Raw genomic sequence first — 24,690 nt, 5'->3', positions numbered from 1 at the left:
CGCGGATTGGAGGACGGTGCCTATCGCTGGTCATGTTTACGGTGTTTGCAGCGTTTGCAGCGTTTGTGTTTTACAGCGCTATATGAATGGCGCCATCGACAGCTGGAATGACGTACCCAACGGATACTCGGCCAGCACGATAAGGCCCCGTCCCGTTCTTATCACGTGGCGCCTTATTACGGCGGACTAAATGCGGAATTCGTTACAAAATTAAAAAAATACAAAATCTTAAAACGCGTACATGCTTCATACGAGATTTTAGTAATAATAACATATTGCCAAACTGCGGGTAATAATTTCCACGCAATAATATTCAATTTGGGTATCTAGTAACAATAGTAACAAAATAATGGAAAGTCGTCAAATGAAGCAATCTCTTGAGGCGATCAGGCTCTGTTCTCAGATCTGTATCCAGTACCAGTCATAATCCTTCTGAGTTGATCAACTAGCTGCATGTCCTTAGACTGAATTGTGACTCTGTGTGCGTGTATAGCAGCGAGATTGGTCACTATATATAATTAGTATTGCCGATATATAGTACAAAGTGAGAAGACATACTTTCAAATTCCTTGACAAGAAATGCCTCAGCAGCCTCTTGTAGAGCTAGAATCGCGGATTTCTGCCATCTCATATCTTTTTCTAAAGTGACTTGATGCGCAATTTCTCGCACAAGTCGTTGGAATGGTAGTTTGGGTATGATCAAATCGGTTGACTTTTGGTATCTTCTGATTTCGCGCAAAGCGGTCGCTAATAATGATATCAGTAAATTGAAGTAATCAAATGAAGCAATCAAACGTACTACCCCATTTGTAGCGACGACGACGACGGGGTGGGGGAGGAGGAAGAACTCGTTTTCCAGCTCCAGGGAGGGTTTTCCTAGGACCTTTGCCTTGGGCGATTTTTTCTAGCCGGCATTTTGGTTCTAGCCATTTTGAATGAATGAAGCGATCTATTGTAGTGATCAGTTAAGTTCTCATTGTAACGATATCAGTAAATAACTTACTTCGGTTGATTGGATCGAAAATTTGAAGATCAGTGAAAGTTCGAAGATTGGTGAGAGATGAGTTGAGCGATGAAGCGATCTATTGTCGCGATCAGTTAATCTCAAGTTCTGATATTAGACTCGTAGCTTTAGCTTACCACTAACCTTGGGTGAATTGAGGTAAAGAATAAGAAGTGAAAAGGGTAGGAGATTTGAGAGTAAAGTGAGATTGAGATGGGAGATAAAGAGTGAAGGATAAAGTGAAGTAAAGCTAGAGTGAGAGATTAGTTGATTGAAAGAGAAGTGAGTTGAAAGTAAACTTACCTTGGCTTCAAAGTGAGGTGATATTAGAATAAACAAAGAAGTAGTAAGATTGGTTTACTAAGAGAAATATATGAGAAGGGTATCACGCAGTTTCGTTTGTCTTTCTATTTGTCTTTCCTAATCGGGACAATTGTTTATATCAAAAATTTTCACTTACTAGCGTGATCTTATTTCTAAAATATCCTTCAAGATTACTCTTCTCTTTATCTAATTACTCTCTTGACATCTCTCCTCTTACCTATCTCCTCCCACATATCAACAATGGAGTCTCCCAATGGTTAGTAGCTAGAAGCCTCTCTTTCTTTTGAATCGTTCATGCTAATGAGGCCATCAAATGAAGCAACCCCACGCCTACGAGGCCCTACACCAGGCACCACAACCGGTCGGAAGCGAAAAGCAGATAATGAGCTCTCTGACAACACGCATACTGTTCGTGGGCGCCAACGAAAGCAAGCCCTCGAGGCGAAAGGAGCTCTTTATGCACAACTTGATCGTGAGAAGCGCAATGACAATCAAGCGATCAATCGAGCCAAAAAGAGGCTTGTCGATTCTACAGGATATCAACAAGCCACGCCTGCTGATCAACGAGCCATGAAAAAGAAGCTTGAAGATGATGTTCTACGCGAACGGTATAATCTCTATTCCATTAATGAGTCGATATATTGAGGCAATCACTAATAATAATTATTTAGATATCAAAACAATCGAGGCGCTCAATGGTTTACGGAACACCATGGCTACGAATTAGATCCTTCCAATGACTGGGAAGATGTCATGGACAAGGATGATACAACTGGTGATCGTGATGACCTTGAAAATTCTCCTAAAGCAGTCTCCGAAAATCGAGCTTTGAAGGAAATGGCCGTCGCGAATTCAATGCATCCTGATCATCTAATCGCTATGGTCTCTAAACTCAAGCCGATCTTTTTATCGCTTCTCAAGAAATACATTCCCAGCTATATGCATCAAAATGTGTTTCGTGGTTTGCATAGTGGACAACCTGTTGTCAAAAAGAGAGGAGTCAAGCCAGTCTTATTCATTCGTTATCGCTACCGAGATCGCTTCAATGAGGCGATCGAAAATCATACCAGTCAAGCCTATATCGAGTTTGGAGATAAGAATGGGGCTATGATATTTCGTTTCTGGCGAGAATTTTGGTTCATTGTTGCTCGAGAGGCTTTGAAAAAGGAAGAAAAGACTAGAACAAAAGTCCCCGATCTTCCTCCTCATAAATACTATTCATCCCAGCAAATCTCTATGTTCAAAGCATTTGTCGCAGCTGATTCTCGCAACTGGTATGATCTCCCTGGCCCAGCGGATTGGTGGCTGGACTCGTACGATTTTGGAAAACATGGATGGGATATTGATATTGGCAAAGTTTCCGGCTATAAATTAGCTTATGAGTATTTCAATGAATACTCTGCGGTCAATATTCCAAAGAAGTTCGAACAAATGAGATGGGATCCTGCCGAATTCTATCTAGCAGTCTGAGATGATTGCTTCAAATGATTGCTTCATTTTCATTTTCAAATACTCTACTCCTGTTACTTAGTTTTATTGATGGCTTTAACTTAATTAGGTTAGTATTTTCAGTTCTAACTAATACTATGTATAAGAGTGCCTAAGTCATGTGACCAGTAAGATATTTCTAACTTTTTAATCCCTCCGAGATTTTTAATTCTTAATAAATCTTTCAAATCAGTTTGCCACCATGCCTGCAGGACGACCACCAAGTGATATTGATCAATATAAAGAAGAGATATCCTCTAGCTTTTTGAATGGCTAGAGCGCATCCAATATTACTAAAATACTGTCTGATAAATATCAGATTACTGTTCATTCTCAAACAATTCGAAGGCGGCTTCAACAATGGGGTGTCTCACGTACGAATCACGAATCCAAAGAACTAGAGGATAAGATCAAAGAACTATATTTCCAACATGGTTTACGTGACCGTCAAATCATCCATGCCCTAGAAAAGAATGGTATAAAAATATCCCAGTCCACCCTTACAACAATTCGGCGTAGGCTTGGGCTTCACCGTCGGGTTGTCAACCCAGAAGATATTCAAAATATAAATGATCTTGTCAGGGCGGAAGTTCAGAAACAACTCAACAGTGGGCGTATTGAAGGCTATGGGCGAGGCCATCTCTACCGATTCTTTCGACTTAAGGGTTATAATATAGCCCGGTAAGTCTTTATTGCAATATATAAAGTATTTTCTAACAGTTAAATAGCGATCGACTATATAGTATAGTTCAGGAACTTGATCCGGATGGGGTCAAGCGTCGAAAGAGTGATGTCTACCGGCGACGAGGGGAGTATGTAGTTCCTAGCCCAAATTATATCTGGTCTATGGATGGCCATGATAAATTATCCTTCTGGGGTATACAAATATATGCTGCGATCGATGCTTTCTCTCGATATATCACTTGGTGCTATGTTGGTATCAGCAATCGCACTCAAATCAGTATACTGCGACAGTTTCTTGAAGTGCTTCAGGAAACAAAAATCCAGCCTCGCTATATACGCTCTGATAAAGGGGGCGAAACAGTTCTAGTTGCAGCCGCATATTATCTACTGCTAAAAGAGCAGTATGAGAATCTCTTTCTTCAAGACTGTTATTTATATGGTACAAGCACATCAAATCAGCGAATAGAAGCTTGGTGGTCACAGCTTACAAAAAGCCTTCTCTTTATTTTTCGGGTAAGGCCTAAATAATCCAATTGCTACATAAGATCGCTTCATTATTAACATTCATTATAGGATTATTTCCTGAAACTCAGCAATGATGGATATTTCAAGAAAAATAGCCTTGCAGATCGAATTGCGATATTAGCAATATATATACCTATGGCTCGTGAAGAGATTGCTTCTTATATTAACGTATGGAATACGCATGGAATCAGAAAGCAGTCTCATCGCATTAATAGTATCAATGGCCAACCCAACGTTTTATATCATCTGTCAGAAGACGGTATACAGGATTATGGATCAAAGCCTGATCAAGTGGTATTGCAAACATTGCTTGATGAGCATAATTTTGGTAAACTATTTCCACTCCTCTCTACAAAGCAATATCCGATTCCTTGGAACTAATCTAACAATTTGTAGAACTTGATGAATATCTGCCGCTAGATACTTTGAATTGGTGTCAACAAAAGTTGCAGTCTCAGGGTTTTGAAAGGATTAAGCTTGAAGACCTAAATGAACATGGAGAACGTACGCATTTCATTGCATATTTGTATCTCCGGGATCAAATTAATCTACACATCGCAATACAATCAGAGCCCCAGCTCAGGGAGTGCGAGAAGCCAACCCAAGAGGAGCTACATTTGCAACAGGATTTACAGGACGTTGCTACTGATTTAACAAATCAACCATGGTTCTCAAGGTAGTGGGCATGTATATATAGAAAATAAAGCAATCAAATGAAGCGATCTTCAAAGAACAGAGAGTAAAATATAGAACATAAAATCTAAGGGATTTCTTTTAACAAAAGAGTCTAAACACCTTATAAAATAGAATCAAAGGAAATGTTTCTTAGGGAACAACTTGCCATGCCGTCTCCGAGTGTTGGATGCTGGTCCATCCTGAGCCAATAATAGACTGGATTCCTCGGCAGCCACTGCTAACAGATCGGATTGCTCTGCTGGCTCTTTTAATAGACTGGCATCCTCGACAGGTACTGCCAATAGATTAGCTTCTTCCTCTAGCTCACACTTAACTTTCAATCCATTATCCAGACTCTCCGCTAGACTCGACTTCTTCTTCGCCCGTCTCACGACGTCCTTTAAAAGACGGAACGCCTCACCAAGTGCTTCATCATTATTATCAGATATTGCTTCATCATCACTAGAGATACTGATTACCTCATGGCTAGTTTGAGTATGTGCAATTCCAAACGGTTCCTTCTCTTTCTTAATGATGGGATCGGCTTTCTTCTCTTTCTTAATGGTGATACTGGCGCTACTATTATGTTGTGTTTGGGTCTTCTTCTTTGGCTTAGACACTGGGAATGAGGTAGCTGATGAAGCACGTCTTCTTTTTAATGCATCAGATTGAGGATAAAAATCGACTGGGGGGAAGGCACGGTTGGTGGTGTCGGTAGAATAGTCGATGTCATCATCTGGGATTTGATCACTGATATTGATTGTACGCTTATAATCATCTTGTGATTCACTGTCGCTTGGTGATTCACCGTTGCTTTCTAATTCGGGATATTTCCCAAAACAAATATGCAATTTGTATTGCGGATTAGGATTTTCTCGGAGCTTCTTCTTATCGACTTCTAGATTTAGAAGCAGATTCTCGAATCCTTCTTGAAGTACCGTATCCGATAAAAATTCAGCCATTCTCTCGTTTGCTGTTGATGCAAGTCAAGGAGTATACTAGGCCTTGGATTTAAGTAGTTGTTGTAGCTCCCGACATGAGGGTTCGAGATTCTTGATCAATTCAGCGGGGGTGCGGATATCGAAGACTTCGTATTGAGCTAATAAGATGCTATAGTTCGCTAAACTGAAGTATTAGTAAACAAGATGATTATCTATTATCTCACTGCCAACATACCGACTTTTGTCCATTTACCATTGAACCAGGGGGATCCATCGTTCTTGGGCTTATAAAGAGCAATCGATAGATTATAATGTCCCTCTGCCATAGTCTTCTTTTCTGCTGATAGAACTGAGGATCCAATGTTGTTCCGTCCAGGTAAAAACTTCTTCCCAATCACTATAGCTTTCTGCCGGAGTTCTCTGCTTTGAGAAACAGACTCTTTGAATGTAGTGGTAGTTTGAGGCTGTTTCTCTTTATCCCTTTTGTTAGGGTTTTCTTGACCGCACCAAGGACATGCTAACATAGACACGCACTCAGTTGCATGCACAAAAGCAGGCTTTTGGCTGCACATAGGCGTGAGCCATGCTTTAAGTAGACTCATTAGTAATGTCTGTTGATCTAGAGAAAGAAAAAGATATATGAGAGAAATGGTGTATATATATCCATGAAAAATAATTTTTATCATTAATGTTTTATTTAGTCCACTTCGTGGACGCTAAGAGAATTTATCAACAAAATTACTTCTTAATTGGATCGCTTCATTAAATTATCCACTTCGTTCAGATGTATATATATATTGATTGCTTCATTGGATCGCTTCATTAAAGGATCCACTTGGTATTCAGATATAGATACATATTGCCTCATTAGATCGCTTCATTAGATTGCTTCATTAGATCGCTTCATTAGATCGCTTCATTAGATCGCTTCATTAGGCTGCCTACTTTCTCAAGATGACTTCACCGTTATTTGCATCATAGTAGTCACTGATTTCTAGGTCCATAGCTAGTGGCAGAACATCGGTGTCCGTGTCAATGTCAAAACGTTTGAATATTGAGGAATGAATGATGCTCACCCTTGTCAGACTTCCACGTTGGAGCTTCCACGTTGTCGCTCTGGTAGATTTCGATGACTCCTTGGTAGCCAAGTTGACCGCCAATATGTAAAGTGGTATTTTTGAGCCATCGGTACTTCTCACTAGGAAGAACCTTCTCATTCCAAGAACAAAAAGTCAACAATTATTCGTAGTCGTTTACATCAAGAGCATTTCTTACCCTTTTTATATGCCAGAACATCTTCTGGACTATAGTTCCTAGGTCTGATGTTCGGTAGCGTTCTTTTCTTCATGCTCTCCCTCCACAAAGGGCTTAAGCAAAACTGTACCATAACTACACCTCGCTTGTCGACTCGAAATGAAGGTTTTTTCTGACTCGCGCTTAGCTGCGCCGCAACAAATTATGGACTATAGACTGGGTGGTGGCACAATCACCTAAGCGTTGGGGATGAATCTTCTATAAAAAATTTGAGTTGAGACTGAATATACTTGGATTCAGCCAGTCCTCTGTAAAGGAGAATTGCTTAGGATATATTGTTAGAAAGTCACTTTAGCTACTTTTAACCGGCCTAAACTGGCTTGACTTATAGAGATTGGGAACTTATTTTCAGCCTTAGTTCTGACGGCTTGTTTGCTGATGAGTCCTGTCACGTTTTCGATAATAGGATGAAACAGTTCCTCCAAGTCCTCGCTGCAAAAATTAAATGTCAGCAAGCCTTCTCTTGAATTATTGGGTAGAATTACCTTTGCAAGATGACTTCACCGTCATTTGTATCATAGTAGTCACTGGTTTCTAGGTTCATAGCCAGTGGCAGAACCTCAGTGTCCGTGTCAATGTCAAAACGTCGTTTCAAGCTTTCGAACTCATTCATCAACCTCATTGCATCGTCGTCGTTCCCAGCCGCCAGATTCCATTGGAATCTATATGCAAACGAGGCAAACCATACGAACGATAGAGACCCGCTCTAAGATATAAATATCTCCCATCCCCCACAGCTCTCTTCTTCTCTTCTTCCTTCTTACAACTACTCTTCCACCGTCGAGAATCTGCCCACCTGCTGCCGCTGCTGCCACCACCACCCGTCGCCGTCGTCGTTGCCGCCAGCATGCCCGCCATGCTCGCCATCGTCAAATCCGTCGCTGCGGCCATGCCCGGCTTCGTCGCCGGCGCCGTTCCCGTCCTCAAGAACGTCCTGGAGTTCTTGACTCTCGTCAAGGACATTCTCGACGTCGTCAAAGACATCATCGGCATCGTCAAGACCATCAGGGGCCAACAACCCCAATGGGGCTATCAAGTAAGTTCTCTGCCCCTGATTCCATGCCTTCCACAACTCATATACTAACTCTGTTTAGATTTCTCAAAGCTCCAGTCTCTACCGAGAGCTCTTTTGTCTCAGTGGTCCTTTCTGCTCGTTTCAAGTCAGTATAGCCTCTGCAACAACTTCTATGCAATAATATATACTGACATTACTTTAGGTTCAGTTTCTGGTTCATTTTGGGGGAGATGCGGGACGAGAGGGAGGATTGAAGGGTCTTGCTTTGGGGGTTTTAGAATCATGGTCGTTCCTTTTTCTTATAAAGAATCATATCTCTGTTCTTTTCTTTCCGCTCCATGATTTCCTGCTTTCTGGGGTCAAGTAGATTTGCAACGCTTACTTAGTAAATGTATTCGTAATAGGTTGTGTTCAAGTCACGGGATACTTGTATAATAAAGCATATAATGAAGCGATTTGATGAAGCGATATGATGAATACGATAAGGATAATGGCGGTGAATAAAGCGGTGAGTATAAACCAATTAGAATCCATGTGTGGTGATTTGTGAATATTACAGATTGTTACGGCTCATACAAACCTAATTTGCGGCAGAATCAAAAATCGAATTTTGTAACGAATTCCGCATTTAGTCCGCCGTACTTATCGCTTTAGGTAGGTCCCAGTCGGAGCCTCCGCCTTCTGAATACGGCGCGTACCGAGACCACACATCACTATTGCCCTCGAGGCTCGAGCAGTTGTCGACGCCATGTGAAAACAGTCGCTAGTTCCAGACCAATTCTTCGCCAGGCTGTTGTGTGTACCAAAAGTTTCCCTTCCGTCTACTCTCCGTGCAGAGTATTAGTCTGCAATTTGACAAGATGGTATCCGAATCCGACGCTCAACAGATTTATAAATCGGCCATTCACTTCGATGGGCTCAATATAGCTAATTGGTCGAGGGAGATCTTTGAGGCCTGGCATAAGGGTGGCATTACCGGAGTTTCCTGCACTTGCGGATTATGGGAGGGTTTCAGACAGTCAATTGCCAATGTCGTACAGTGGAAAAAATGGTTTGAGGAGCATTCTGACCTGATCGTTCAGGCTCATACTGTGGCAGACATACGGAAAGCGAAACGGGATGGGAAAACTGCCGTCTTACTCTCATGGCAGAATACAGCTGGTATTGAAGACCAACTGGACTACTTGCGCGTATTTCGCGATCTCGGCGTACGCAAAATGCAGCTCACATACAATACACAGAACTACTCGGGTGCGGGCTACACCGAGTTGAACGACTCTGGCCTCACCGGGTTCGGTCGCGAGGTCGTTGATGAGATGAGCAAACTTGGAATTGTGCTTGACCTCAGTCACGTAGGCCCCAAGACCTCCGAGGATGCCATCAATTATTCTCCTAAGCCGCCGTGTTTCTCACACGTCCTGCCCGGCGGACTCAATAACCACCCTCGAAATAAGTCCGATTATCTCATCAAGCTTATTGGATCAAAGGGCGGTTTCGTTGGTCTTTCGCAGTTTGGACCCCATATGGCCAAAGGGAATGACAGTACTATCGACGACTACGTTGCTGCGTTAGATTATGTCATTGGACTGGTTGGCGAAGATTTGGTTGGCATCGGCTCTGATTCAAGCGAAGGTCATGGCCGACCTAGTGAGTTCATGGCTTGGTGTAACAAGGACAAGGGCTATGCTCGCCAGTTAACTCCTTGGGGAAGTCAAAAGGTCGTTAAACCTCTTGGTCCACTAGCAGAGCGCGAAAAGCTAGCCGAAGCCATGGCAAGAGCAGGCTGGTCCGAGGAGAAGATGCGTAAAGTTCTTGGGGAAAACTGGCTCAACTATCTGGAAAAGATTTTTGGCCAATAGTCACGATCTCATCTGTTAATACGGCGATTATGAAATAATAGATAAGATGAAACTAATCCAGACTGCACTAAGAGAGACCCACAAACCTCTAAAGCCCCAGTTTCTTTTCCAATCAACCATCTCCTTTTTGATCGGTCGACTTTCACCCCAGAGCTGGCGTGACTGGCCTTTTATGTGATCTGTAGTAGGCTGTCCCTCGTAATCAAAAGAATATTTCCCCATGCGTCAGGAATATCTCCAATGGCCCAGATGATAACTCGCATTAGGGCTGCAGGGGATGTTATTTCGTATCCTGAGAACGGAGATTCTCCAGCTCGCATACGAACCAGAGAATAACCGAGAGCCAGGGACACTTTTCGCTTGCCGTTCCGGCTGGTTGGCCAAATGCAACCTGGTTTTTGTTGGGCTCCATATCACTATGTGGTATATTGCTTCAACAAGTATCTAGGAATTTTCGAACGCTGCAAATATACCTAGGTAAGTTGTGAAATCCAGGCATTTGTATAAACATCGTACATGTCAAATTGAAAGTATCTGTATATATGATTACATGTGTATGCCATTTGCCTGTCAACTGCATGTCGCCGCGTCGAGTTATCCTGTAACATTAATGCCTGAGCTATTCATACAATAATATTGAAACGACGCGTTAATTTACGAGTTAATCTGTGTGAGGCGAAGACGAGGGTTTTATAATAAGATAGCTGATTCAGCTGAAGGGTGATATTAGATAGGTATATTAAATATATACTATACAAGTATCTGTATGTGTATATATATGTATATGTATCTTGTATATATATGTATCTCTCTCTCTCTCTCTCTCTCTCTTTTTTTATGTGTGTGTGTGTGTGTGTGTGTGTAGATCAGGGATCTCAGTTGTTGCTACCTAGGTAATTAATAGGCTGAGAAGTAATGACTGATCATAATTGGATTATCCAATGACAAGTGCGAATTGTCCCTTGCCTTTGGTGACGCGAAAATCCCAGTCATAATCCTTATACTCGTCACGAATCCCCAACTTGACCATGAAAGGTTCGCCGGGTGGGGTTGCACTTGCAACTACTGAGCTCAGATTCAATTGTGGCTCTACCCACGCCGAAGACGATGTCGCTGGAGATAAATCAAAGCGCAAGATCATGGCGGCTGCAAACGCAATGATCTCAGCACTCGCAAAATGTCGGCCTGGGCAAATGCTCGGCGAAACCCCAAATCCGAGGAATCCGCCTAATTTTCGAGGATTTGATTTCAGATAGCGATGGGGCACAAATTCACTCGAGGTTTGACTCCACACCTCCGGATGAGAATGCATCGGTTTCACCGGTATGTACACTATCGACCCGGCCCTGAGCAGATACTTGTTATCAAACATCATATCCTCGTAGACGAATCTGGTTGAAGCTCCCGATGCTCTAAAACGCATAGATTCCTGAAAGGCCGAGACAAGCAGTGGGCATTGATCGCGAAGATCGGCAACGTCGATGGTTGCGGATTGCCCGTCAATGTACAGTGCGTTGCTTTGTATTTCCTCTCGCAACTGCTCCAGCAACGTCGGGCGTGAATAAAGATCATACATTAACCAAAAGGACGTAGGAACAGTGTTAGACAGCAGACCAAGCCCGAGGCTGGCTTCAATGCGCGCAAATTCCTCCAATGATATATTATTTGCGCTACAGACGTTGTATCTTGCGTGGGCGAGCATGGATGCATTTTTCAAACCATCCGCCTTAAAATAACAGAGAAAAGCGCTTGTCAGGGCTTCGCGACCTTTCCATGCTTGGCGAGCTACTATATGCGGTGCAACTTTTGGAATCAACTTGCCAATGCCGCCCTCAAAATCCCTATTGCCGTAGGTCAGCTGCTTTTACCTGCTTTAAACCATGATACAAATGAGGGCGCATATTTACCAGAAACAGTCTCGGATGAATTTATCTTTGAAAGGATTCAGCTGACCCCATACAGAGTCCGTGCTTGCAACGGTCATGGCGTCCTTACACCACTCATAGAGGTTGAAAGCCGTTTGACCACTGTCTGGGAGACCGTCAATCCACAATTTTAATCCTTTTACCATAGTTTCATTCATTCCATCCAACCCTTCGCCCAGGAGAGCGGGATGCATGGCTTCAACTATTAGCTGGTTAACGCCCAAACCGCCCCGGCGCTTTTCTAGAAGAGCGTGACAAGTGGCCGGCGAGCACCCGGCAATGCGACTTGCAGCGACATCTAAAAAAGGGTCAAATGAGATGTTGCGAGAATTGCGCTGGGCGGCTGACATCAGGGCTGGAGAGGCGATCACATAGCTCTTGACTCCCGGAATGTTAATTGTGAATATAGGCAGATTCGGGTTGTCAAAGCTATGTGTCTTCATTCAATACGACAATCTTTCGAATGAAAATAGTGGCGAGGGAGTCATCGCCCAAATCGTACTTACCTGAGCTTTGTATAGTACGACAGGCCGTTGCGCACCAAGTTGATGATATGTCCCACTACAGGGATTGCCGATTTAATCTCTGGTGGCTCGCGAGGATCGACTTTAGTACCTGATAGAAGCCAGAAGCAGATGACAATCAATACAAAAGGCAGTAGTACTTGAGGCAGCAAGAGGTGGTTGAACCAGCTCTGTAGAGTGTCGGCCAGCATGATTGACTGGACTGCACCTCAGGCGGCCTTATTGTGACTGCCACCAACTACTTTGAGTACCAATAAGGTGTACAGTAAAATGCACAAGAAAACTGTGGAGCGCTTGGTTATCGTGGGACCAACAGTCAGGCCATGGTATCCAATCGATACAGGTCGAGAAGCCAGAAGAGAGGGAGAATCTGCAGAGGGACGTGGCAGAAAAGCGATCGAAACACGGACTGCCCCACCGCCTGAGAATACGCGACGCTGATTGGGCTGGATCAAAACTGGAGTTACTATGTAGTACAGGTGGATCGGATATGGAGCTCCCGGCTTGGCAATATATTCTTCCCAAATAGGTAAAGTTGACTCGGAGATCTATGCTGAACAGCCCGAACCGCTTTGATTGCTCTGGCTTTATACTTGTCAAGCGAGAGTTGGGTTGTTTATTAGCTAAATGACTTGATATCTCCATTTATTGTAACATAGTGAGTGATCTATGATCAGGCTCCTTGGAACAATTGAAGTGTAGCCTATGAAAACGTTGGCCGGCACGCCGAGATCAGGTTTTGTGAAGAGACTTCTATCTATACACAGGAATCAGCACATGAACAAACGTGGTTAGCGAGGTACTAGTCGATAATTAATAACTTCCATGAGGCAGAGTCAGCTTCGTTTGCTGGACAAGCTTTGACGTATATGGTTATCTGTCGCCGGGCGAAATTGATTTGTATCACAGATACCTAGACATTTAAGCGTGTCATCTCGATGCTACATATGAATTATGGCACTGTGCTATTGATAAAAAACCAGGGAAATGTCAAAATCAGTGTGTTCGAGATGGAGGCCTTGATCCATGTATATATATTCATTCTACTATATGTAACATCACGTATGTAGTTCGCCGACCGCAAGGATGACATTTTCATCGATGTAGAAGTTATGCAACAGTCCATATTTTCTGCGCCCACCACAGGACTATAAATATGGTTTAATCCTGCTTTTACTACCTAGGTACCCTGTAGTTACGAAGTTATTTCAGATAGTGCTTGAAAATAGTTAGTTATATATTAACTTAGATAGCTAAGTCAACATAACTAACTTATCTTATGTAGTACGTGGTAGTTAGTTAACTACATAGTTATCTAACGTAACTAACTAGTTAACTAGGCTCTTCTATTATTAATCAATGTCACATCATTTAACTAAGTTAACTAGTTGGTTGGTTAGTTAACTAGCTAGTGAACGGTCCTCATCTCGTCCATCATTGGGCATCGCATCCTTATCGGAACCATCGGGTATTAGCGCCACCATCATCGACAGCTATACACAACTCAGTAAATCACAAGCAGCTCATCCGCTTGTGACTATCTAATGTGTTGAGCATCCATCATGTCTAATCGCCCGAATCCTCCAACGTATCAAAGTCCCACTAGCACCCTCTACGCGATTGCTGACATTCATGTCGCTTTCGCTGTAAACAAGGCCGCTTGGGCTGAATTGGCCCCGCATCCGCACGATGGTCTTGTTTTATGCGGAGACGTTGGGGAGACAGTTGAGCATCTTCAGCTAGCATTTTCGACAGCTACTAAATGCTTCGGCGCAGTATGGTGGTGCCCTGGCAACCATGAGCTCTACACATTCACAACGGGGTCTAGCGCTGGTGTACGGGGGGAGAGCAAGTATCAGCAATGTGTCGATGTAGCGCGATCTTATGGCGTCCTCACTCCCGAAGATGATTTCGTCTTATGGGAGGGACGAGGAGGCCCGGCGGTGATTGCGCCAATTTTCACCCTGTACGACTACTCTTTCAGGCCAGACAATGTCACTCTAGAAAGTATGCCAATATTTCTCTTAGCCCATCCCATCTCACAACGAAGGCTACTTTGAAGCGGGTGTCCACGGCCTGCTCGTTACAAAAGCGGAGCTTGACGCTTGATATGAACTCCGCGTTTCTTTAACCGTGTAGACTGACCTCTATTTAGACGCTGTGCCCTGGGCGAGGGAAATGGACATTGAGGCGACGGATGAGTTTTTACTTCACCCAGACCCATATCCCAGTCGCCAAGAGTGGTGCAGGGCTCTTGTTCAGAAATTCGAAACCAAGCTAGAAGCTACAAAGGAGCGATTTCCAGCAGTTCCTTTGATCATTGCCAACCACTGGCCTCTCCGGGAAGACCTTGTAACTCTGAAGTTTATACCACGGTTTTCAATTTGGTGTGGTACAAAATTGACAGCCGACTGGCATCAAAGATATAATGCAAAGGTGGTTGTTAGTGGTCATCTCCATATTCGGAGAACAGATTGGAAAAACGGCTGTCGATTTGAGGAGGTCAGTCTTGGCTATCCACAGCACTGGAAGGATTGTGCTGAAATGGGTATGGGGGTGAATGAACTCCTCAGAGAGATTTTACCCGGACCAGAGCCTCCTAAACAAAATGAAGGGGTGCCAACACAATGGAGAAGGTATGGATAAGGCATGATTCTGAGAGGGTTGAAACTTCTCAAAAGTGTCGTTTTAGTGAATTAGAGAACTCTCCCTATAGACAAGTCCATGCACAGTCACAAAGCCCTGATTTATGGATTCAAAATATCTTGGTCTGGCCAGGTAGTTATACCATATGCATAATGCACCTTGGCAACGGAGGCAAAACGAAGTCCAAGTTCTTATCGCGTATGATCCTACGGATTCATCGATCACCAATCTTCATATCCAGAATGCACCGGCCCAAGTAGTTAGTCTCAATGGCTCTGATGGGCTGACCATCACAAGCATGAGTATTGATAACAGCGCCGGTGGCACTGAGGGTGATCACAATACGGAAGGCTTCGATATTAGCTCTACTGGAGTACTAACTAACGTAGGCATCTACCCTGGTGCTAATGTATACCCCTAAGATAACCAAATAGTGATTTTAATTTCCACATAACAGCCAGCTTAATATCTAGCTTCACAGCTAGTATAAGCAGAGTTCTACTACAGAGTAGAGAGTATAATTATAAAACAGAGTAAGATACACTCGATTGTAGTTAGTACTAGCTAGAATATATGGCGTAATACAACTAAGATGGAATTAATCGTATCGGTACCCGTCGCGTGGCCGCCACCCAGCTTAGAGCCATTTGACTTTTATTCCTCCCTGCTTCCATGAGGGGTTTTCTAATAATCATTAACTATGGATTAGTGCATCTTGGCCCTCCAAATGTAGTTAACTCCTCGTTAACATCGTACTAATATTTGTTCTTGCAGATGCAGCCTCGTTACGGTCCCTGCCAATTGAGATTTGAGACTAGGGATAGCCCCCACAAGCTTTTTCAATGCAAAATTACTGCGTACGGAGTACTCCGTACACTGTGGAATCATGGGAATGTTCGATAACGCTAGGAAGCTAGGTCCAACTATGGATGGAATGTGGAACTCACCCCTTGTTTAGAGTGGTCATTATTACTTTTTTTTGGCCTGATTCGACGGCGGCATGTAGCTTCAGTGCTTCACTGAACAAGAAACTACACAAATAGCATACAACTGCATTTCTTCTTCATTTCTGTGTATCAACCAAAGTTGTAGGATACAACTCATTTAGATATTAGGAATTTGGGATAACTAGATGTTGTGGTAGGATTACTTTACGGCTATCCCGAATATGGTAGGGTGATTGTGGCGTATAAATCCACTGGTCGGCGCTCATTCGATGTCGAACGCTCCTCGTTACAATAATGATTTATAATATAGGGAGTTGCCAGGAATACCCCTTACTAAATTAGCGCGCCAGTTTTGCACTCCTACGAGTATATTATGCATGGCAGCCCATGCTAGAGATTTTCTTCCTGGATAGACGCTCCGAATACATTACTGACAGTATTACTTTGCGGTGATGGCAGAACATAAATCCATTGGGATCTCAATCGATGTCGAACGGTCCTCGTTATAAGGATTTCCAAGGAGTTACCAGGGATACCCCTGACTAAATTAGCGCGCCAGTCTTTCACTACGACTACGATCTGTACGGCAGCCCATGTCAGAGATTTTCTTCCTACATACGCGTCCCACTCGGATTCTCACGTGGTTGTGGATGAAGAACGCCATCACAGCCGCTAATCCCGGTTTTCGTCCCAAATTGGAGGCTCTCCGATGAAGGCAATATGTACTGTCTGTGCCGTAATATAGAAACTTTAAAGACCCCCGTATCTACCATATTAAATAGCCGATATTACAGTCTCCATGGAGTCCATGCTAAGAAATATCAATGGCTTCCGTCTGTGCCGATCACGAATTGCTGAAAAGAGGGGGACGGCCACGAATTTCTGGCCAATACCATGCGAAGAGTTTCACGGAGGTTCTCATGCAAATACCGTAATTGTTACTCGTAGTACATTTACTCAGAAACAAGCGGTAATAGCCCCCCTGATAGTTTGTTGTTAAGTTAATACTCGTAGTACATGGTTAGAAATATGAATAAATAAGATAATCCGATCACGGATAAGCGAGGTTGTGGAATACCAAGGGATATAAATGGCATGCCGTCCTGCCATATCTTCTAGCACCCACCCATGACGGACTTTTAAAATATCCCTAGATTCTCCCACCCCGCTCTAGAGACCTCACTGCATTGACGGCAGCATGAAGGTTCTTTCTGCGATTGCCACAGGAGTTATGCTGGCATGGCCTGCTGCTGCTGCACCTAATCCAATCCATCCCCGCAGTAAGTCGTTTATATTTGTGCCCTTCTTTCCATTCCTTGGCTATGGTTCTCAGCCAATGCGGTCCATATGTAGTCTCTGACATATCGTTCCACTAGCAATATCTACATCTGTTTTCGATAACCTGAATCTTTTCGCACAATATAGCGCCGCAGCGTACTGCGCGCCCAATATCAACACCACCGGAACTGCTCTAGCCTGCAGCGTGGGCAATTGTCCGGCAGTAGAATCTGCTGATACTACAATTCTATATGGCTTTAATGAGTAAGCTAGCGCCCTAGGGTTAATTCAGATAGGCAAAGCTAACGGAGACCCAATGATTCTAGTTCATGGGGTTTTGGTGACGCGGCAGGTTATATCGCGGTCGACAAGTCAAATGGATATATAGTCGTAGGCTTCAGGGGGAGCCATACTTTGCCAAATTGGCTTGCCGATCTGGACATTCTTCTGGTTGATGCCAGTAGCATCTGCCCGGGCTGCCAAATCCACCAAGGCTTCTGGAATACATGGAAAGCTGTGGCTAGCAACGTGACATCGCAAGTTCAATCCGTTATTAGCGCTTATCCGGGTTATACTCTGGTTGTTACCGGTCACAGTCTTGGAGCATCTCTTGCCGCTATTGCGGCGACGGTGTTTCGTGCTTCGGGAATCGCTGTTCAGTTGGTTTGTTTTATCTTCCAAACAGTGCTCTAGCTATTGGATCGAAATGCTGACTAGTTACAGTATAACTACGGCCAGCCTCGTATCGGAAATTTGGCTCTAATCAACTATATTACAAGTACTGAGACGTCGAATAACACCTACCGCGTCACTCACTCAGTCGATGTTGTCCCACGGCTGCCGCCTAAGATTCTGGGATACCATCACTTCGGCCCTGAATACTGGATTACCAGTGACAACAACGTGACTGTCAGAGAGTCAGATGTTGTTCAAGTAGTCGGCATCGACTCAACTGGTGGCAACGGTGGAACGATTACCTCTAGTAATACTGCCCATTACTGGTACTTTGGCCCCATCACCATTTGCCCTTGAGGGTTAATTTTGATAATATGGTGGTTATACTGTGTATGAAAGAAAGATTTGCGACGAAAAACTATGTTTGATCTTTTGTTTTGAGACTGGAGCTTTATTGAGCATACTTTAATTAAAATAAAGTGATTCGTCCTGCAATTCTTGCACAAATGACATCTAACCTAATCGCACTTGCGGTAATTTCCAGCAGTTTTAGACTCAAGATCAAAGCCCTAATCGTCCCTGTAAAACCATCTTCCAGTCATCAACGGGCCAATCCGTCCATCCCAGTCATCTAACCTATAGTGAGGCCACCGACATTCCTTGATTCAGCGTATACGCTTGTCGCGTGTAGTAATTCACCCGGTCATTATCCCAGGGCCAGTTATCCAGCTTCTCAGCTAAACTGAAATCTAAGAGTTTAGGACCTATAAAATCTTCGTTTGTCGTGTCGACCAGATTTGACAGATGAGCCTTGCTGATGGGTCCTTTCTTCAACAAGCACCGACAGGCCATATTGGCTCCATTGAGAACTGGCTTGGTTCGGATCTTTCGTTTTTGCGCATAGGTTTCGAGGCACAGTTGTACATCTGCTAGCGAGATCTCGGGTTCAGAATCTTGCCCTGATCCAGTGTTGTTTTGAAGTTTCATCAATTGATTGACAAAACATGCGGCAGACTCCATTGCCTGGCTGGCTCCCATAGCATTATGTGGTAGCATCTAGTAGTTAAGGTTAGTCGATAAACCTGGTCAGTTTAAGGTCATCTTGATTAACCTTATGAGCTGCATCGCCAAGCAAGAAGAGCCTTCCAGCATACCAAACATCCGTTATTCCTTCTTCCAACACGGTCATCACTGCTGCTTTTCTGTTGTTGTAGATATCCGCAAATTTTACGTCAGTGGTGACAACAACATCTGCTATCTGTTCATAAAACGCTTCTAAATCCTGCGTACTGTACCGCTTTCCCTGTTTCAAAGGGATTGAACATTTTAGATTGATAAATAAAAACCAGACAAGCTTTCCTTTACAACCACTGAAAACAAGTATTGATATGTCCTTTCGGTAAATTGTAATAGCACGGCCGGGAGCTATTTCGGGGAGTGCGTAAGATACCCCATAGACGCAGGCGTAGTTTGAGTCCAGATCTGTGAGTAGTTCTTGTCAACAAGTGAGTCTTAGCATGTAATTATATGCACTAGTCATTTAGCAAGTTGAACGCGAGGCAGGGTATTATCATAGCATACATTCTGGGGGGATCTGGTAATTGATTGTTTCTCGAGCAATTGCACCCCGTACGACGCTTCGCACTCCATCGGCACCTGCAACAAAACCACACTGGACTTGACTTCCATCTGTAGCAATGATTGTGGCAGATGTATCAGATGTTAACACATCAGAAACCTTTTTGGAAAATGTTATCCTGGACTTATCCTTTATGCTTTGATAAAGAATTTCAAGAAGCTCTCGCCGTTCCATAAAGGTCAATTCGTAGCCTAATCTAAAGGGAACAGCGGGGTCAGCTACCTGATCAGCCAACAATGGTAAAGAATAATTGTACTCTGTTTTCAAAGCTTTCATAGCTGTGAGTGTTTGATAGGTGGTACCATCCGCATCGCGATATTCCCACGAATGATGAGGTGAATCATGTTTGTGGACGTCTTCAAAGAGTCCGAGCTGATCTAGGATCCGTAATCCATTTGGCATCAAGCCCACGCCTGCACCATCTGCTTCATCGATACCACTTCGTGCTTCCCATAAAACATAAGATATTCCAAGCAACTCCAGCATTTTGGCCAGGGTCAAGCCGCTTAAATTTTTGGTCGGGGCTCAATCAAAGAGTACTATATTGAGATGTACAGCTGGACTGTGGCTTCTTTCATGATAGATATCTCCATATTTTACATGATCGTTATGAAAGATAATGCGACGACCCAAGAAATCTATCGAATGAAACAATTCCGTTACTTAGTTTTTGCATACTAAAAACACTTGCGTACTGTTTCTCTCACTCAAACTTGCAGCATGTGGTCTTGGGTGCGCCTTAGTTGTGAGCTCATGCTGCGAAATGAGATTGTAATGAGTGAGGTTTGTGCTTTTGCCGAAAAGATTTCCCGCAACTTTTCTCAGCGGCGTCAAATATACGCAGTTTGGGCTGGGAGATAGTTTTTATCCAAAGTATGTTACCTATTTCCAGCTACGCCAATCAATAATGCTAACAATTGCCGATAGGTTTAATAGGGCTGCCCGCAAACTCCGCAAGCCTTTAGGTAGACCACTTGTTCCACTGCTCAATAGTCTTGCGGCCGGTTTGGTTTTCGCCGTCTGGGCATCGTTAAAACGGACCCAATCTTGCTCGCCGAAGTTCAGCAATTCTCTCCATGATTTATGACCAGCAGGAATATGCTGCCCAAGTGGATCGAATATCCAGATATTCTCACATAGAATGTTGTTTTCTGTCGCAGCTCCCTGTAACGATTCTAGGATCTCAGGCTCGGAAATCAGGAATTTGCTCTTCGATGTCTTGATATGATGGGACAATTCCGCCGTTGGATATGCTGGGTTTGTGCCAGTGTAGACACCACTAGCACCAATGATTGCAAGTACAAGCAGGCAATACAGGATCTTTCGCGTTGTTTAGTCTTGAACGCTTATTTTTGTTGGCTTCGTTTCTTCTTTGAAAGAATGTATAGCAATGCAATATCCTTCCTGCGCACCGGCTGCCCTGAATCCCACAATAAGCTTTCGAATGATGCTTCGAGCCTTGTTGCATGATATGGATCGTGATGGATTATGGACGATGTATGCAGAAAACCACTCTCAATTAGTTTTAAGCTGTTTGTCGGGGTTGAATTCATAGAGGGAGCCCTAGACGTATTGCATTATACAACACAATGCACTCACCGGCTTATTCTGGTCATATGCAGGCTTATCGAAGATATAAGATAGAATATCTTTTGTTGGAATGTTAATGTGCGTTTCTGCCTTGAAAACCATCATTGCGATTGTCGATTGAGCTAATGTCTTATTGAAATATTTATCATTTGATTTGGACGCCAAAGTCAATTATTCCCGAGCTTCGTAATCATCACGGCTCAGGGTTCATGGAGTTTAGAAGCAGGAAAGAGAAGGTCACAAAGCAACCGCGATCCATTTTCTCCTGGACCTGCACTTAGGTGTCATTGAGCCAAGTCAGGCATGCTATGGCGCCTTGGTAAGCTGATGCGGGGAAGTTTCATTTCTATTGCTCGGTTCGGTAGTTAATTCGGTTTGGATGAATAATGGAGTGCCACTCTTGTAGGAGTACTAGATAGAGCTGGCCACGGTTAATACGTGTGGAGGAAATGGGTTAATGATGAGGGGCAAATACATACATAAATCGGCGTTTTTACATTTTTTGTTCGTCTTGCGGTGTGGTTCATGTCCATTTCCATTGTCCCAGTTAGTTATGTAGTTCCTTACGATTTATCACAAACACCAACAGGTACCACTAAGCCACAAAACTGTACTACATAGTATTTAAGGAATCAACACTTATGTTTCGACCGACAGAAATCGATTGGCTCGGCGCGTGCCTATGTTTGTACCTAGGTACTACTGCTTCACGCCTTCTCGAAAGTCCATAGACATAGCAGAACCGCCGACCCTTATCCGATTCACGGCACGTTGAACCAAGGTTCGCTGTCTAATAGTCATGTGTATTGTTGTATGGACACTGATGAACCATTTGATTGCAGAATAAAGTGGTCTGTCTTTCCTTGCATTACTTGCATAGAATTATATTATCCTCGCTTGTACGGGTGATGGCGAGTGCTCTTGATCGTCTATACCACACTACCTCTATGGGAAATAAGGCTAGTTTTGAGGCGGCCTGTAATCCAACGTACTAATCAAGCAATTTGAAAAGTGGTAATCGACCTTGTGATGGATGCCATCGTTCCAGAATTTTCGGCATCTATGATATCCATGGGTACGCCTCGGGATGCTAGAAGGGTATGTCGATGGCGCTTAAGGTAGCATCATATGCTTTTTTTAAGTATGCACACACACACATATATATAAGTAGATATGTTTACTGTGGTCTCTTTCCCCCTTTCCTCTCTAGATTTACTCAATATACCATCGATTTTTTTGTATTAGGACAAGTGATCCTATCCAATTACAACAGTACTGTTCATCACAAAGAAACAACCATCTACATCAATTATGGCCACGGAAAAGAATACTTCCGATCCTGATATCAGGCGATGCTGGAATTATGATTTCTGTTGGACCCCAGAACACCTCACCCATGAACAAATGCAACCTCTCCGCCACACGATGGATGACTTAGCAAGCGATTGCATAGAGCCACTGACCAAGCTGGCATCCAAAGACAACATTTTAGGGGACTCTAAGCCCAACCCTACGAAGTTGGATATGTATGCCTTGTTGAGTGACAACCATGAGAAACATGACGCTCTCACACGACTTTGGGGGCAGATAAACACAGTCCCTGATTGGGTTGATTGGGCCCAAATTGAAAGGGGACAAAAAGTGTACTATCGATATGGCCATTCAATGGGTATTGCGGTTGGTGATATCCTCATGCTGTTCATATGCGCATGATACTTTCAAGTTACATATACTAATACCAATGTTGTTAAACTAGCTCGCTTTCCAAAGCCTACTAGGAGGAATGTAGGTCCATCCTAGTCTGTGATTACTCTACGCCCGTTGTTTATATACAGCCTTTATTGACAATATTGCTTATACTAGGGGCTCTGGTAACATTGTGGAGACCTTGGGTCGTACTGGTGGCTTCTCAGCAAAGGTTGTGCGTCACCGACTTCTGGAAACACTTCAACACACTCTTCAGGTCACGAAATCAGTAGACTCCATTCGCCCAGGAGGTGACGGACATGTTTCAACTGTCCGTGTGAGACTGTTACATGCATTGGTTCGCAATCGAATTCTACAGCTCGTTGAGAAACGTCCAGCATACTATGATGTCGCAAAGCATGGGATACCCATCAATGACCTAGATTCCATCGGCACAATCTGTTCATTTGCACCAGCAGTCATTTACATTGGTTTGCCCCGGCAGGGAATTTTCATGACCGACCAAGAAGCAACGGATTATACAGCTCTATGGCGCTTAATCGCCTACTACATAGGAACTCCTACCGAATGGTTTGAAACTCCAAACAGAGCACGTGCCATCATGGAATCGTTAATGGTGGCGGAAATCAATCCGACTCGTATGAGCGGGGTTTTGGCGAGAAACATCATTCAAGGATTGAAAAATACACCACCTCTATACGCTTCTAAGGGTGTGTTGGACGGGATAACTCGCTCGCTCATAGGCAACGAATTGTCAAACGAACTAGGAATAGGAAATCCAGATATATTCACATGGATTTTCGTCGGCTGGGTCTTTATCTATGCTGCTACTTTGACCTACGTTTGTCGGTCAGTACAGACTCTTGATGAGAAGCATGTACAGGTACACCTCTGTTATTCTCTATTACTCCATGTTTCACTTTTGCTAACATGATCATTCATGAACAGTATAATAGGGAAAAGTTCTGGCGCCTCTTGATGGATGCCAAAACTGGGTTGGGAAAGGAAAGCAATTTCGATTTTAAATATGTCCCAACTGATGATAAAACCAATTGATATTTTATAGTCTGATTAGTTTTAATATAAACGTACATTTGCTCAATTTTGAGTAGTCTTAAGGTACACCCAAATTCAGATTCCAGGTATTCTAAAGTCATGTTGAGCTTATCTCTTCTTCCAAACCGGGCGTAGTTAGTTGGTTCAGATATATTATGTCAACTATCGTAAGTTGATACAATTTGATTTAAGAAGTTGGCTGTAATACAGACTTTGTCTACAAACTAAGATATCAGAACATTTCTTCGCGTAGGAAAATCATCTGTTCTTTCATTTAATGAAAAGAGTACTGTTCCTTCCCCTCCTCGAGTAATTGTGTCTTATACTCTTCCGTTTGAGCTCTTCCTTTGCCGCGGAAATGACGCGGTCCAACATCCAATATGTCCTACCCTCGTGGGAAGTATTTATCGCCATCATCTCCTGGCAGGAGTACTCCTTGAAGACGTTTGAACCAGGCTGAAGGACCCCATCAATTCCGGATCGTTGGCTTGACATAGTATGGTACTTTACCCCAGATTTTGACATAGTTACGCCCATTCTCATCGGCTTGATGAGTGAACACATCATTCCGAAGAAAGTAAGGAAGAGCTAGGGCGATATAACGGAGGAAATATTTGCGGATAGCCAGGAGGTTGCCAAATAGTGTTACAAATAATCTGAGAATTAGCTATAAGGTGCTTGAGTCGTGGGGAATATTTTGATTATCCCATCTCTCTATCACTTATGAAATCAAACTACAATTGTGATATACAGGTACAAGTCATTTGCCGTTTAAAATTACCCAACTGAGTCTTTATTCCTAAATAATCATACTTATATCCCCCACGCAAATCTACTATCCCCCCTCCAACATTGAAAGACATGTTCAACATGTT

At 43.4% G+C, this 24,690-nt stretch overlaps 12 protein-coding genes across 12 annotated transcripts; 6 read left to right on the top strand and 6 right to left on the bottom strand.

The window, feature by feature from the left end:
• Positions 1–386: 386 nt before the first annotated feature.
• On the bottom strand, positions 387–1,532 carry EYB26_006311 (uncharacterized protein; the record flags this gene model as incomplete). Its single annotated transcript, XM_054265587.1, has 6 exons — positions 387–508; positions 559–747; positions 800–949; positions 1,004–1,082; positions 1,148–1,253; positions 1,522–1,532. The coding sequence occupies 6 exons, from the start codon at positions 1,530–1,532 to the stop codon at positions 387–389; spliced, it is 657 nt and encodes a 218-aa protein (XP_054121562.1).
• A 35-nt stretch (positions 1,533–1,567) lies between these two features.
• On the top strand, positions 1,568–4,704 carry EYB26_006310 (uncharacterized protein; the record flags this gene model as incomplete). The annotated part of the gene is made up of 7 exons (XM_054265586.1): positions 1,568–1,583; positions 1,647–1,935; positions 1,999–2,791; positions 3,135–3,496; positions 3,544–4,012; positions 4,073–4,352; positions 4,421–4,704. 7 exons carry the CDS (start codon positions 1,568–1,570, stop codon positions 4,702–4,704), a joined length of 2,493 nt encoding a protein of 830 aa, XP_054121561.1.
• Positions 4,705–4,833: 129 nt separating this feature from the next.
• On the bottom strand, positions 4,834–5,661 carry EYB26_006309 (uncharacterized protein; the record flags this gene model as incomplete). The annotated part of the gene is made up of 1 exon (XM_054265585.1): positions 4,834–5,661. One exon carries the CDS (start codon positions 5,659–5,661, stop codon positions 4,834–4,836), a length of 828 nt encoding a protein of 275 aa, XP_054121560.1.
• A 36-nt stretch (positions 5,662–5,697) lies between these two features.
• Positions 5,698–6,936, bottom strand: EYB26_006308 (uncharacterized protein; the record flags this gene model as incomplete). The annotated part of the gene is made up of 5 exons (XM_054265584.1): positions 5,698–5,819; positions 5,876–6,204; positions 6,586–6,646; positions 6,717–6,849; positions 6,916–6,936. The coding sequence occupies 5 exons, from the start codon at positions 6,934–6,936 to the stop codon at positions 5,698–5,700; spliced, it is 666 nt and encodes a 221-aa protein (XP_054121559.1).
• Positions 6,937–7,232: 296 nt separating this feature from the next.
• EYB26_006307 (uncharacterized protein) lies at positions 7,233–7,576 on the bottom strand (the record flags this gene model as incomplete). The annotated part of the gene is made up of 2 exons (XM_054265583.1): positions 7,233–7,386; positions 7,440–7,576. The coding sequence occupies 2 exons, from the start codon at positions 7,574–7,576 to the stop codon at positions 7,233–7,235; spliced, it is 291 nt and encodes a 96-aa protein (XP_054121558.1).
• Positions 7,577–7,801: 225 nt separating this feature from the next.
• On the top strand, positions 7,802–8,336 carry EYB26_006306 (uncharacterized protein; the record flags this gene model as incomplete). The annotated part of the gene is made up of 3 exons (XM_054265582.1): positions 7,802–7,990; positions 8,049–8,114; positions 8,172–8,336. 3 exons carry the CDS (start codon positions 7,802–7,804, stop codon positions 8,334–8,336), a joined length of 420 nt encoding a protein of 139 aa, XP_054121557.1.
• A 493-nt stretch (positions 8,337–8,829) lies between these two features.
• EYB26_006305 (uncharacterized protein) lies at positions 8,830–9,828 on the top strand (the record flags this gene model as incomplete). The annotated part of the gene is made up of 1 exon (XM_054265581.1): positions 8,830–9,828. The coding sequence occupies one exon, from the start codon at positions 8,830–8,832 to the stop codon at positions 9,826–9,828; it is 999 nt and encodes a 332-aa protein (XP_054121556.1).
• Positions 9,829–10,762: 934 nt separating this feature from the next.
• EYB26_006304 (uncharacterized protein) lies at positions 10,763–12,468 on the bottom strand (the record flags this gene model as incomplete). The annotated part of the gene is made up of 3 exons (XM_054265580.1): positions 10,763–11,669; positions 11,736–12,182; positions 12,260–12,468. 3 exons carry the CDS (start codon positions 12,466–12,468, stop codon positions 10,763–10,765), a joined length of 1,563 nt encoding a protein of 520 aa, XP_054121555.1.
• Positions 12,469–13,839: 1,371 nt separating this feature from the next.
• EYB26_006303 (uncharacterized protein) lies at positions 13,840–14,923 on the top strand (the record flags this gene model as incomplete). Its single annotated transcript, XM_054265579.1, has 2 exons — positions 13,840–14,284; positions 14,433–14,923. 2 exons carry the CDS (start codon positions 13,840–13,842, stop codon positions 14,921–14,923), a joined length of 936 nt encoding a protein of 311 aa, XP_054121554.1.
• A 2,145-nt stretch (positions 14,924–17,068) lies between these two features.
• EYB26_006302 (uncharacterized protein) lies at positions 17,069–18,180 on the top strand (the record flags this gene model as incomplete). Its single annotated transcript, XM_054265578.1, has 4 exons — positions 17,069–17,150; positions 17,247–17,412; positions 17,475–17,811; positions 17,872–18,180. 4 exons carry the CDS (start codon positions 17,069–17,071, stop codon positions 18,178–18,180), a joined length of 894 nt encoding a protein of 297 aa, XP_054121553.1.
• A 279-nt stretch (positions 18,181–18,459) lies between these two features.
• On the bottom strand, positions 18,460–19,948 carry EYB26_006301 (uncharacterized protein; the record flags this gene model as incomplete). The annotated part of the gene is made up of 3 exons (XM_054265577.1): positions 18,460–18,879; positions 18,935–19,305; positions 19,405–19,948. The coding sequence occupies 3 exons, from the start codon at positions 19,946–19,948 to the stop codon at positions 18,460–18,462; spliced, it is 1,335 nt and encodes a 444-aa protein (XP_054121552.1).
• Positions 19,949–22,363: 2,415 nt separating this feature from the next.
• On the top strand, positions 22,364–23,815 carry EYB26_006300 (uncharacterized protein; the record flags this gene model as incomplete). Its single annotated transcript, XM_054265576.1, has 4 exons — positions 22,364–22,729; positions 22,809–22,837; positions 22,916–23,642; positions 23,708–23,815. 4 exons carry the CDS (start codon positions 22,364–22,366, stop codon positions 23,813–23,815), a joined length of 1,230 nt encoding a protein of 409 aa, XP_054121551.1.
• Between the last annotated feature and the right edge of the window lie 875 nt (positions 23,816–24,690).

The sequence above is a fragment of the Talaromyces marneffei genome, chromosome 4, assembly GCF_009556855.1.
Source record: "Talaromyces marneffei chromosome 4, complete sequence".
NCBI classification, from domain to species: Eukaryota; Fungi; Ascomycota; class Eurotiomycetes; order Eurotiales; family Trichocomaceae; genus Talaromyces; species Talaromyces marneffei.
This window is presented reverse-complemented; position numbering and strand designations above follow the sequence as displayed.